The 13303-nt window shown below is 45.8% G+C and overlaps 1 protein-coding gene across 10 annotated transcripts in view; it reads right to left on the bottom strand.

Moving 5' to 3' along the window:
* Positions 1-10810: 10810 nt before the first annotated feature.
* LOC128350944 (core histone macro-H2A.2) overlaps positions 10811-13303 on the bottom strand; it is a 38451-nt gene continuing 35958 nt past the window's right edge. For all 10 annotated transcript variants that reach the window (XM_053309864.1, XM_053309866.1, XM_053309859.1 and 7 more), the window contains one exon: positions 10811-11565. In XM_053309864.1, the coding sequence (XP_053165839.1) occupies positions 11400-11565 (166 nt within the window). In that variant the 3' untranslated portion in view covers positions 10811-11399. The remainder of the gene's footprint in view (positions 11566-13303) is intronic.

Raw genomic sequence — 13303 nt, 5'->3', positions numbered from 1 at the left:
GGCCGGGTAGACCGGGCCTCCGATCGCTGGGTAGACCGGGCCTCCGATCGCCGGAGGCCCGGTCTACCCAGCGATCGGAGGCCCGGTCTACCCGGCCCTTTCCCGGCGGGTAGACCGGGTCTCCGGAGAACGGCGTGGTTTGCGGCGCGCGCGCAAGCCACCATTCTGCTGGAGGCCTTCCAAGCGAGAGGAGCTCTGTGCCGGAGCTCCTCTCGCTTTTTATCCAGAGACCGGGTGAGCGACTGGGTGGGTGGGCGGGCGGGCGGGCAGGCAGCTAGCTGGGAGGGAGGGAGGGCTGGCTGGTTTTAGGGGTTAATTCGCCGCGGCGGCGGGGGGGGGCCGGCTGGTTTCCAGCGCCCCTATACTGTACAATACGGGCGCTGGTGGGGGCAAGGAGGCGGGAGGGCTAAGCAAGCCCTCCCCGCCCTTAAAGACATACCCCCCACCCGGACCCGAACCAGGCAGGGCCGGACCGGTCCGGCAGTTCGGCCATTCTTTGGAATGGCTGCCGGACCGGTTCGGGCACACAACTAGTATTAGCTGATAGCTTTACATCCAAATGGAAAACAGCATTAAAAACAAAGTTGCATCATCTTGGTACATCCCAGGAAGAACTTTATAGGGCAAGGATTCAATCAGGCTATTCAATTTATCAAACAACGAGCTCTAGATTTAGAGCTGCAAGAGGAATCTACACGCTTGACAAGAGGGCTGTATATAGGCCCTCAAGGTTTTAATCTTCAACCCGCCGATTATTTAGATAACATTCTAGTATCTAAATTGAAGAGAGCATTGATCCTGGCCCGCCTCTGTGTACTTCCTACTGCGGTCTTGGAGGGAAAATACAAGCGGGTACCTTATGTGGTGTGCCTTTGTCCCTGTGGTGCCGGTGAAATAGAGACCACTGCTAATGTAATCCTTTATTGAGAATTTTATAGGGATAGTCGTTCTAAGTTCATTTCACCTTTGCTAAAGAATTGATCTTTTTTCCTTGGAGTATCCACACCGATCTTTTTTCCTTGGAGTATCTGCTGTCCAATTTTAAAACTGGGATGACTGTTAATGTGGCCAAATTGTGTTTTACGGTATGTAAGCTTCATAAAGCCTGCATTACCTAATCGAATATTTTGAAAAATGTAAAGGTTAACTGGTCTATGACCGTAATAAACTTTATCTATCTATCTCGGTGTGAATGACTGTACATGCATTCATTTTAAAGTATAGCTGGCTTCAGACCCCCTCAAATGCAAGGGACAGATCAGAAATATAGTACTGTGTGTGTGCTGAACATGTATCAATGTGTACAGTTCTGTACATTTGTACACCATGCATAGATTACAGATGGTGAGGTTATTCACTGGTTTTGCATGCAAGTGCTCCCTTAACCTCATTTTTTTTTTTGCGAGGAACGCAGGGAGGGGAGGAGGGATCCCCATGATGCACCGCACACTTGTGCAGTGCATCTTCATAGTTACAGGTGCCGTGACAACACATCTCAGCTTCCGACCCTTCCACGCTGCGTGGGTAATTGTCTTGGTGCGCGGGGAGCATGCCCAGCAACACAAGCGGGATCATCTGCGGGGAAGGGAAGTATAACCTGCCTTCCCCGCAGCCCACTCTGGAACCCTTCTCACTGATCATGAGAAGAGGCTTTGTGTGAATCATGTGAATGAGGCTTTTGTTTCTTGCAGTGTCCATGTTTTCTGTTCGCTTGAACATATCTTTTTCTCTGAGCAAACAGTTGCCCTAGACTATATTTATGTATTTGGACTTCCAGCTGGTCATCTCCCAGGGTTTTAGGGTAATTGGTCCTGGGTCCCTATGGCACTCAAAAATATTCTAGTTCCTGTATGGTAATGTAGCCCAAGCTTTTATAACCATCTTGGTGTCCATGGATTCTCACTTGCAGCTGATGAATACTTCCTTTTATTAGTTTTTACCAGAATATTTTTAAATCTTAGACTTTGTTTTCCTGCCTTCTGAAGAGTAGGTTGTAATTTTTATAACAAAAAGCAGCATGCAGAAATATTTTCAGAAAATACTGGGATAAGGTACTGTACTGAGTTTTCTTTTAAAACTGTATTTTGAGATGGAATATAGGCAAACATTTAATGCATTTCCTTCCTACACATGAGCTGAGAAACAGGTATAATATTATGAGCCTTCTTTTGCAATATTTGTGTGTGCATAGTTTTTTCTGGTAAATTCTCCAAGATCAGTTTCTGGGACGTAAGCATGTTGCTGACCATAGTCTAAAGTAAGACATGGAAAACGTAATGGTTTGGCAAATTAACTTCTTTCTTGAATGCAGGTACCATAGAAGTCAGTGGCTTCAATCAAGCTAACATTAGTCATTGGAGAGCAATGCAACTCGAATGAGTTGTGACTAACCTCTTCCACTGGTTTCAGTGGGATTTTGTCATGGCAACTTTAGCTGGATTGCTGCCAGTTGCTGCCTTACAAGTAAATAGTGTGCTAGATAGTAGAAACTGGGAGAACACCGAGCAAACGTATTTATTGCAAACCCCTGTAGTAACTGGTCTACAGCTCATCAACTTTTTCACGGTTTCCCCAGAACAGAACCTAAAAAGAAATTGCCTTTCATTTTGTGTATACCTTCTGTAACAGCATGGCCTCCCTCTTCACATATGTATGTAGGATTGCAGCGTAATTTGTCCTGATCTGGGTACAGTGGGAACTAGGGGCCAAATATGTCATTAAAGCTGCCCTATGTCTTCTGCTTGCTGGAATTCTTGCAAAACATATTGGACTAGGTAGACTGTAAACTGCTTCAACAAGCAACTTGTGTTCTTAAGCCAGAGTGCATACTTGGGATCACTTAACACAGATCAGTTAGGAAAGCTGCAAGTATGCAGTCTTGCTCTGTAAATGTTAAAACACAAGTAAACCTGCAGGGATTCTAGCTTTGTTTTTGTTTTTAACGATGATCACGTAAGCCTGAAGTCAGAGTACTTCTGATCTAAAAAGTAGGAATGCTATCCACAAGTGCCTAGGTGACTGAAAAATACTGGGCTAAATAATAGTAACTTTGAAAAAGTTCACATGCAGAGAAACCTTTGGGGGGAAACAAGTTGAGGTGCAAGATCAGGAGACTGGGAGGAAATGTTCGTCTCCTCATTTCCACGAGAAATATGGAATAGGGAGTTAGATGTTTAAGAGAAATAAAAAATTTCTCCAAGCTAGCATAAGCCTCTTTGTGAGCCTAAACAGCTGTTTAAATATTAACCAACAGGCCTACTCTGTGGGAGTTTGGCCAAAATATGTGTTTGTGTATACACAGCTCATATAGTCTCTTATCTAGAACAGGGATTCTCAACATTGGGTCTCCAGATGTTATTGGACTTCAACTCCCATAATCCCCAACCAAAGACCACTGGGGATTATGGGAGTTGAAGTCCAGTATCATCAGGGGACCCAGCGTTGAGAATCCCTGATCTAGAAAGGTTGTAAGGGTATAGCTTGCCCATTTTGCCCGTCTGCTGCCTGTTCCCCATGCCCAGCAAAGAAGCAAGACCATCCACCAGCAAGAGGCACAGGGTGAGAGCCTGTGCTGGGTGTGGCTCCTCTGCTGTTTGCCTGCTGCTGCTGTCGCCTGTGGGACTTCTGGTTGTTTTGTGGGTGGGTGGATATTTTGGGTTAAGTATTGTTTTTATTGCCCTGAGTTTTGCCAGGCCTAGTTGACGAGATGTGTTTGGGCTCTCCTGGGGGGGATAATGTAGGGGGTGCACCTGGCAGCCTTGGGGCAGCTATTGCTGTAGTGGTGGCGAATAGAAGAATTGGCACTGGCAGAACAGCTGGCCGTTACAGGGGAAGAGAAATTAGTAATTTAGTAACCATTTCTACTTCCAACTGTTCTGTCAACACTCAGGCCTTGGGGAGCAGCACCAACTACCCACAGAGCCTAACCTTGCTCCTCTGCAATGCCAGGTCAGTTCAAAACAAGACCGAAATTGTTCATGATTTTATCATGGATGAGGGAGCTGACCTGGCATGTATAACTGAGACCTGGTTGGGGGAAGCGAGTGGCCCAGTATGGGCTCAGGTTACTCTGTTGTGGAGCAGGTTAGGGGAAGTGGGCGGGGGGTGGTGGAGTGGCTGTGGCCCATAAAAATACTATTTCCCTTACTAGGGCCCCTGTGAGACAGTTGAACTATATTGAGTGTGTATTCTTGAGGCTGGGAACTAGGGATAGATTGGGGATTCTGTTGGTGTACCGTTCACCCCGCTGCCCAACTGACTCCCTAACTGAGCTGATGGAGCTGGTCGCAGAGTTGGTGTTGGAGTCCCCCAGGCTCTTGGTGCTGGGGGACTTCAATATCCACTTTGGGACTGGCTTGTCTGGTGCGGCTCAGGAGTTCATAGCGGCCATGACAACTCCCAATTAATTTTTGAACCAACTCATGTTGCCAGCCACACACTGGATTTGGTCTTCTGTTCGGATCAGGGGGGTGTTCTGTGGGTGGGGAATCCGGTGGTTACCCCATTGTCATGGACGGATCACTACCTGGTTAAGGTTGGTATCACGGTCACAATCCACCCCTGCAGGGGTGATGGACCTATTAGGATGGTCCGACCAAAAAGGCTGCTGGACCCAGCAGGTTTCCAAAAGGCCTTGGAGGATTTTGATGTTGGTACGGCCGGTGATTCTGTCGATGCCCTGGTGGGAACATGGAATAGAGAACTCACTAGGGCAGTAGATACTATCGCTCCTAAGCGTCCCTCCAGGCCTGCTTCTAAGATGGCCCTCTGGTACATGGAGGAGTTGCGGGGGATGAAGTGGCTTGGTAGGCGACTGGAGCGCAAGTGGAGGAGAACTCGGCTCAAATCTGACAGGATGCAGTATAGAACCCATTTGAAAACCTATGCAATGGTGGTGCGCGTGGCAAAAAAGCGTTTTTGGTCGGCGCGCATTGCGTCTGCGGGTTCACATTTGGCAGAGTTGTCCTGGGTGGTGAGGAATATAATTTCTGCTCCTTCTGCCTCAAATCAGCTCCCAGAGACACTCTGCTGTGACGCCTTTAGTGGGTTCTTTGTGAATAAAATCTCTTGTATTCGGGCCGACTTGGACTCACTATTTCTGCAGGGTCTGTAAGGGAGGTATCCAGCAATCCCTCTTGCAGTGTTAGGTTGGATCAGTTTCAATCTGTGACTCCTGATGACGTGGACAGGCTGCTTGGAGCGGTACAGCCTACCACTTGTTCTCTGGATCCTTGCCCGACCTGGCTGCGTCAATCTAGTGGAGAGCTTGTTGGAGATGGCCTAGTTAATATCATAAATGCATCGCTGGGGGAGGCTAGGGTGCCGCCTTGTCTGAAGGAGGCAATAGTTAGACCTCTTCTTAAGAAGCCTACCCTGGATCCCTCAGCGATGGATAGTTATAGGCCAATCTCCAATCTCCCCTGGCTGGGCAAGGTGATCAAGAGGGTGGTGGCTAACCAGCTCCAGGCGGTTTTGGAGGAAACTGATTATCTAGACCCATTTCAAACTGGCTTTAGAGCTGGCTATGGGGTTGAGACAGCCTTGGTCGGCCTGATGGATGACCTTTACTGGGGAATTGACAGAAGGAGTGTGACCCTGTTGGTCCTCTTGGATCTCTTGGCGGCATTCGATACCATCGACCATGGTATCCTTCTGGGTCGCCTGGAGGGGCTGGGAATGGGGACACTGCTTTGCAGTGGTTCCGTTCCTATCTCTCAGGTAGATCCCAGATGGTGGAGCTTGGTGACAGTCGCTCCTCAAAGCAGGAGCTGTTATATGGAGTCCCTCAGGGCTCCATTCTGTCACCAATGCTTTTCAATACCTACATGAAACCGCTGGGTGAGGTCATCAGGAGATTTGGTGCTGGGTGTTATCAGTATGCTGATGACACCCAAATCTATTTCTCCTTTTCATCTTCAGGAAATGGCACTCACTCTTTAAATGCCTGCCTACAGGCAGTAATGGGCTGAATGAGGGAGAACAAATTGAAGCTGAATCCAAGCAAGACGGAGGTGCTCATTGTGGGGGCTCAGAATCTGAGGAGTGAGTTAGATCTCCCTGTGCTGGATGGGGTTACACTCCCCAGAAGGAGCAGGTGCGCAGCTTGGGAGTACTCCTGGACCCAGGCATCACCCTGGTTTCTCAGGTGGAGGCCATGGCCAGGAGTGCTTTCTATCAGCTTCGGCTGATTCGACAGTTGCGTCCATTCCTTGAGAAGGATGACCTCAAAACAGTGGTGCATCAGCTGGTAACCTCCCGTCTTGACTATTGCAATGCGCTCTACGTGGGGCTGCCTTTGTACGTAGTTCGGAAACTTCAATTAGTTCAGAATGCAGCAGCCAGATTGGTCTCTGGGGTAACCCGGAGAGACCATATTACACCTATTTTGAAACAATTGCACTGGCTGCCGATATGTTTCCGGGCAAAATACAAAGTGCTGGTGATTACCTTTAAAGCCCTGAACGGCTTAGGCCTGAGTTACCTTAGAGAGCGCCTTCTTCTGCGTGATCCCCACCGCACGTTAAGGTCATCTGAGGAGGTCTGCCTCCAGTTACCACCAGCTCGTCTGGTGGCGACTCGGAGGTGGGCCTTCTCTATGGCTGCTCCGGGGCTGTGGAATGCGCTCTCTGCGGAAATCCGTAATTTGAATTCTCTGTTAGCCTTCAGGAGAGCCCTTAAAACGTATTTGTTTGGCCTGGCTTTCCAGGGTTTTTAAATTTTAACCCGATTTTGGGGCTTTTAATTCCTGTAAACTGTTTAATCCTATTTTAAAATGTTTTTATATTGTTAATTGCTATATTGTTTTTAATTTGTTTTAGTTTTTATTGTTTTAGTGGCTTGTTTTAATTGTAAACCGCCCTGAGCCATTTTGGAAGGGCGGTATATAAATCAAATAAATAAATAAATAAATAAATAAATTTTAGTTACTCTTTGTGACAAAAATGCAACTATTCTGAATACCAAAAGGTATCTGTAGCCCAAAGTTTGGCTAATTATTTCATCAGTATAAAATGCAGGTCCATCCTGCTGTCCCACCTCAATGGCCATGCTTGCTTTTCTTTCCCATCAAAAATTTCTCACCAATTTATGTTCTTGAGTGTTCAATCTTTCCCCTGGCCCTCCTTTCTCGTTGACTCTTCTGCTTCTTCCATCTAGAACAGGGGTTCTCAACCTTGGGTCCCCAGATGTTGCTGGACTTCAACTCCCATAATCCTCATCCAAAGGCCTTTGGGGCTGGGGATTATGGGAGTTGAAGTCCAATAACATCTGGGGACCCAAGGTTGAGAATCTGTGATCTAGAATCTAGTTTGTCTCCATGTACTCTTTTTGGGGCCCTTATTCCTTAGTATTAATGGAACTGCTCCTGGGGAATTAGTGGGAACCCCGAGCTGTTTTAGGCTTATGTTGGAATTAGCTTGCATGGAATGGAGCTCTCCCACCTTCAGAATAAATGTGTTCAAAGCTTTGGTTGTGGAAATAACTGAATGGAGAAGTTGAAGTTCAAAATAAAATGAGGTTTACTGTAGCTTTTTGGGGTACAGTAAGAGAAAATAGTGGTTAAAGAGCAATAATACTAGAGATGTAGAGATTATTGCAAGAACAATAATTGCTCTTGCACCAAGGTCAATATGAATTTGTAGGGTGGCATGAGGTCCAGGTCACGGATGATGGAAGCACAACTGATTTTAACATGGGCACAGAGAGAGAGGCCAATGTGACTTGTTTCACAGTTTATCTGCAGGGGGAATCAATGTGTTAGTAGTTTGGTTAAGCCACAGATAGATTGACGAGGCAGAATGGTTTCCAGTGCCTGGTTGGTCTCTGGGTCATCTAGGAAAGACCATATCACTCCTGTGTTGAAAGAACTACACTGGTTGCTATGTTTCCGGGCAAAATACAAGGTGAAGGTTATTACCTATAAGGTCCTAAACAGCTTAGGCCCTGGGTATTTAAGAAAATGTTGTCTTCACCATGAGCCCCACCACCTGTTAAGATCATCTGGTGAAGTTTGTTTGCAGTTACCGCCAACTCGTCTGGCAGCAATTTTAGAATGTGCTCTCTATCAAAATCCCGGGATTTTAGAATGTGCTCCCTGTCAAAATAAGAGCCTCCCCATCTCTGGCAACTTTTAAAAAGGCATTGAAGAAACATTTATTCACCCAAGCTTTTAATTAGATTTATAGCTTTAATATTTTTAATGTTGGGTTTTAAATGATTTCAATGTAAATGATTTTAATGTTTGTTTTGTTTTATTGACTAAATGTTTAGTTACTGTAATTGTAAATCACCCAGAGATGCAAGTTTTGGGGAGTATAGAAATGTGTATGTATGCACAAATAAATAGACAGACAGATCTCTCCTGGGAACGAACACACTCGCTCTCACTCACTCACTTCTAGGCTACAATCCTTGTTTCCTATTCCAGGGCTCAGTAGTTCATCCAGATGTGGACTGGATAAAGCTGTGTAACTGGACACTAGAGGACCAGTGGATATGTTCTACAGATTTTAGACACCATTTTGGCATCATGAGGCCTTCCACAAAGTGAATATTTCAGGCCACATGGAAGATTTTTGTAGCATGGTGCAGGTCTAAAACATTCGACCTCTGATTCCCCCCATAACACCAATTCTTGCCCTTCTACAGAAAGGCTTGGATGTGGGGTTGAGACTCAACACTTTACAAGGCAGGAGCCAGCCATTGCATCAGTTCTGGTCATCCCCTTTATAATTGTTGACATACAAGGTATTTTGATTAATAGCAATGATTTCTGTCCACATTGTAGCTGACAGTACATCCTCTGATATCTCTTTTGGGAGAAAGGTCTTACAGCAAGTGGTTCCTCAGTAAAGTCCTCACCCTGAAACTCCCTCCCGTTAATTGGGGGAGGCTTTTGCATGTCCCAACCTATGGATACATTCCTCCGCTGAGGTAGCATGAATAGTTGGCACTTAATTGAAAGGAGGTCAGGAGTGTATCCAGCCCACCCAGTTCAGTGTCAGGTCTCTCTGGGTCTTTGCTTCTGCTGTCAAACAGTTTCCTTTCTAGGAAGGGCCCATCATCTCTGAGGTATTGCTCTAGTCATAATTCATTCCTCTGAGGCGGACTGCGCTAGCTCAAGAACGTGTCAGGCCATGGGGACAACCTCTCACAACTCATGAAAAGAACCATCTGTGGGGAACAAGGCGGGAGCTCGGATAGGCAACTGCTAATTGGCACATATGACAATAACACAACCCCTTCTCCCACGGATTGCTCTATCACAAGAGTGACAGGTCATTGTGACTTTATATCAAGCAAGGTTACTGTATGGAGGAGAGCCGCGGGGATGGGTACCCCGGTGACTGGTCTCTGTCTTGGCGATTGTGTCCAAGTAGCTCTCAAAGTGTACCCCCTGCCAACCTGTCCGCCAAGGTGGATATGTTCACCCTTGTTTGTGCCCTGAAATGGTGACCCTGCTCTCCTGAGGTTGCTGGAAACTGGGGTTCCCTTCTTCTCTGCACTAGCAGATGTACATATGGTACAACGCTGCATCAGACCCAGGAATTTTCAAAGGGTTTTAAGGTCCGTCCCAGAATCTGATGTTTCGCCCGTCCAAGCACGTGGCCAGGCTATGGCACATGGAGCAAGGCGTAACAGGGAAGTGGGGTGAGGGTTGCAGATTCTGACCTTTTTTAAAAAAAAAACATGGAGTGTTGGGGTCCTTTGGTGGGTTAACTCAACTTGTGAGCATGCAGTCCAAAGGGAGACCTAGGGCTCACACCCTTTGGTCCTCCGCAGTAGACTGGCCCTCTCATGAGAGGGCAAGTCCACCGGCAGTAAGATGCCAGTGGAATTCAGTTTGGTCTGCATGGACTGCTTTGCTAGGGTGATCCCTCACAAAAGCATCCTACATCAATGGGACAGACCCCCCCCCTCCTTTGCCCTCCCTTATCTACATATCCCCTCCTAGGAAATCATCATGTTCCCTTCCCTTCTTAAGAGGGAAATAGTGTCCTCCAGCCCCACTGGAATCGTGCTTCTGCAGGACTATTTGGGTGCTGGTCTCTTTGGGGTGGGGGCAGTGGTGCTATCATCGTCAGATGTGCTGGCATGACATGTCACGTAAAGGGATTTAAATATTCTTTCCATGGCAAGAACGGGTGGAGCGCTCCAAAAATGCACCATCGAGCTCAGCACATCCCCTTCAAGATCATGGCCAATTGCAGCCGCTCTCCTGATGTGCTCTGTCCACAGTCTGGTCATGGAGTTTGCTGGGATAGGCTTTGGCAGCCAGGCAGCAGGGAGGGGCTCCCCTCTCCTGGAACTGGAGGTTGCTGGACTGCAGTTGGATGAATGTCTGTGATGTGATTCACAGTTTCAAACTGAAACAGCAAGTTTGCCAACCTCTGGTTTTGTGTTATGTCTGAACCCAGGGATTGCTTTCAGTAGGCAAATTAAATGTATAGCTCTTGGCTGGGCTGGACTCACTCTATGCAAAAGAAAAAAGTCTATCATCATTGCATATTGGTATATATATATTTCCTCTCTGCTTTCAAATTGCTATTAATCTCCAGGATCTGATAGGTAACACCTACCTCATCAAATAAACAATTGTTTCTGTAGAATGTAATGCTGCAGAATTCCAGTATAGTAAGATCCTGGAAAGCTGAAACTTTCCCAGTGGCAAACACCAGCAGTAATGTTGAACTAGATGCAACTAAAGTGAAACTGTCCTTTTGTTCCCACTGCCTTTTGGCACTGTTCTAAAACTTATTTCCAAAGTTGCTTTCCCTCTTTTAGGAAATACGTATGATTGAAACAGCTGGAGTTTAAAGTTTTAAAAAAGCATGATGCCATTTTTTTTAATATAAAAACAAATAAGATGAAATATTTTCAGCAATTACAGATCGTTCTGGGGTAAAACAGTAAAGCACCAAGTGGGTTTTCTTGGAAATTACTTTCTCCAACAAGGAATGTAGACACAACATAAAGTTTTCTAACTACCATTGGGAAAAGAAAGGGAAGCAAACAATTCACATTTTCTCTCAACCTCTTGAGCAGGTTGAATTGTTTGCTACTCTAAAAATGAGATTAATCTTTAAAAGGCCTAAACTAAAATAACTTGAGACATAATAAAATGTAGAGAGAGCTGGCAACTTAATTTCTTAGGGATGATACAAAATGGTAAAGGGTGTCTTGAGCATGGTATCACTGCAGATCAAACTCTCCCAAACAATGTTTTCTCTCTCTTCAACCCCACCCCCCACCCGCCAATAACAAAAGCCCTCCACCCAGCACAAAACTTCAAAGCTACTCACATACTCCTTCCTCACAATATTTTAAAAATAAAACCCACTTCTAATTCTCATTCTACTCATATTCATGTTGAAAAATAAAATTTCATTTGGCTTCTGTTGCTACTTGGCATCTAACTTTGCCATCTCTTGCACATAGATGCCAATGCTCTCACTGTCAAAAAGCAGGAAGTAAATGTTCTTCAAGGAGGAAGGGCTGGAGTCATCGAAATGGGAAGAAATGGCTTTAAGTGTCACCTGGGCTGCAGTCTGTTTCGGAAAGCAATTTCTAGACAGAGATGGGAAAGGTTAATATTAATACTTGAAATGAAAAGTACTAACCTGAGAAGTTCTGAATTAAAAACTTGGCCTGTGTAATTTGTAACGGAAAAGTCAATATATTGTGTTTTATGATGAGGCAACCCACTCCACAAGCACTTTTCTGGCCCCAATGCTTTTGTTGCAGCACAGATGAAAGTTATTTTCCCTACCATGTAACAATTTAGGGCTAAGACATCTATTGCCTAGGAACAGCAGGACACAAAGAAGAAGGACCTATGTTGCAATCAAAGCACTTGAAGCACAAAGTCAGTCACCACTTTAAAAGACTGGAAACTACCATTCTTTATTTTTCAGTCTTCCAACAGCAGCAAAAATGTCAATAGCTAGCTGCCAGGAAAAGTCAATGGTTCCTCCAATCTCAAATTGTTTTTCACAGGACTGCTGTAATATCCAAGATGGAAAGTTGTAATGGAAAACTGCTGTAATGTCCAAAATCACATTTATATTCATTATGATAGAGCAGTATAAAATAAATTTATGCCTGGATGGTTCTTATTTGCAGGCTTCTGGAATGATAGATATACTGGCAAAAATCCTATCATGCCTTTAATAGCTGAATGAAATACAAGAAGTTCAGCAATTTGCTTTCCTCAGCATGGAGTCACAATGGCTGACATCCTAACAAAGCATATGCTAGGGGTGTGCACGAACCGAGATTCGAGCACTGGTTTGGCACCACAGGGAGGAGAGAGGGAGCTTTAAGGAACAGGAGAGCAGGTCCTTACCTGCTCTCTGCCACCCTATGCCGCTTCCTGTTAGGATGGCACAAGTACCTCCGTGCAGCACCAGCAGACATATGGTGTCCATGCATGCGTGGGTGCCATCTGCATGGTCAGCAACACCATGCTGATCATGCAAATGGCACCCGTGCATGTGCAGATGCCATGTGTTTGCTCACTGTCTGCTGGTGCTGCCTCAGCAGGAAGCTGCATGGGATGGCAGAAAGCAGGTAACGCCCTGCTCTTCTCTTTCTTAAAGCTCCTGCTCTCCTCCCTGTGGCGCTGAACCAGTGCTCAAACCTTGATCTGTGAACACCCTTAGCATATGTGTTAGTAAGATCTGTGGACACACAGCAGGAGCCCTTGCGCAACTCTCCCAGTTCTCCTGCACTCACATGGTTGTGCAAGAATGATAACACATTTGAGCACCACCTGTGATCCAGAAGGACTCTGGAAGAGCATGACTCTCAGCAACATGTTCCTGTTCTTGCAAAGCACTTCTGGAGCATGGGCAGTGCTTCAAAGTATTAGTGTTCTTACACAACAGCATGCAACAGAACTGGAGCAACATAGGAAGCTGCCTTATACGGAGTCAAACCATTGGTCCAACTAGCTCAGTATTGTCTACATAGACTGGCAGCAGCTTCTCCAAGGTTGCAGGCAGGAATCTCTCTCAGCCCTATCTTGGAGATGCCAGGGAGGGAACTTGAAACCTTCTGCAGACAAGCATGCAGGTGCTCTTCCTAGAGTGGCCCCATCCCCTAAGGGAACTATCTTATAGTGCTCACACATGTAGTCTCCCATTCAAATGGAAACCAGGGCAGATCCTGCTTAGTAAAGGGGACAATTCGTGCTTGTTACCACAAGACCAGCACTCTTCCCTGTTGTGTGAGGGCTTCCATTGCAGATCCTACTAACAAATGAACTTTGTTAGGATGATTTCATCATTTTAAAATAATTGATTTC

The sequence above is a fragment of the Hemicordylus capensis genome, chromosome 3 (genome assembly GCF_027244095.1).
Source record: "Hemicordylus capensis ecotype Gifberg chromosome 3, rHemCap1.1.pri, whole genome shotgun sequence".
Lineage (NCBI taxonomy): Eukaryota > Metazoa > Chordata > Lepidosauria > Squamata > Cordylidae > Hemicordylus > Hemicordylus capensis.
The sequence above is the reverse complement of the archived record's forward strand: the minus strand, read 5'-3'. Positions and strand labels throughout refer to the sequence as shown.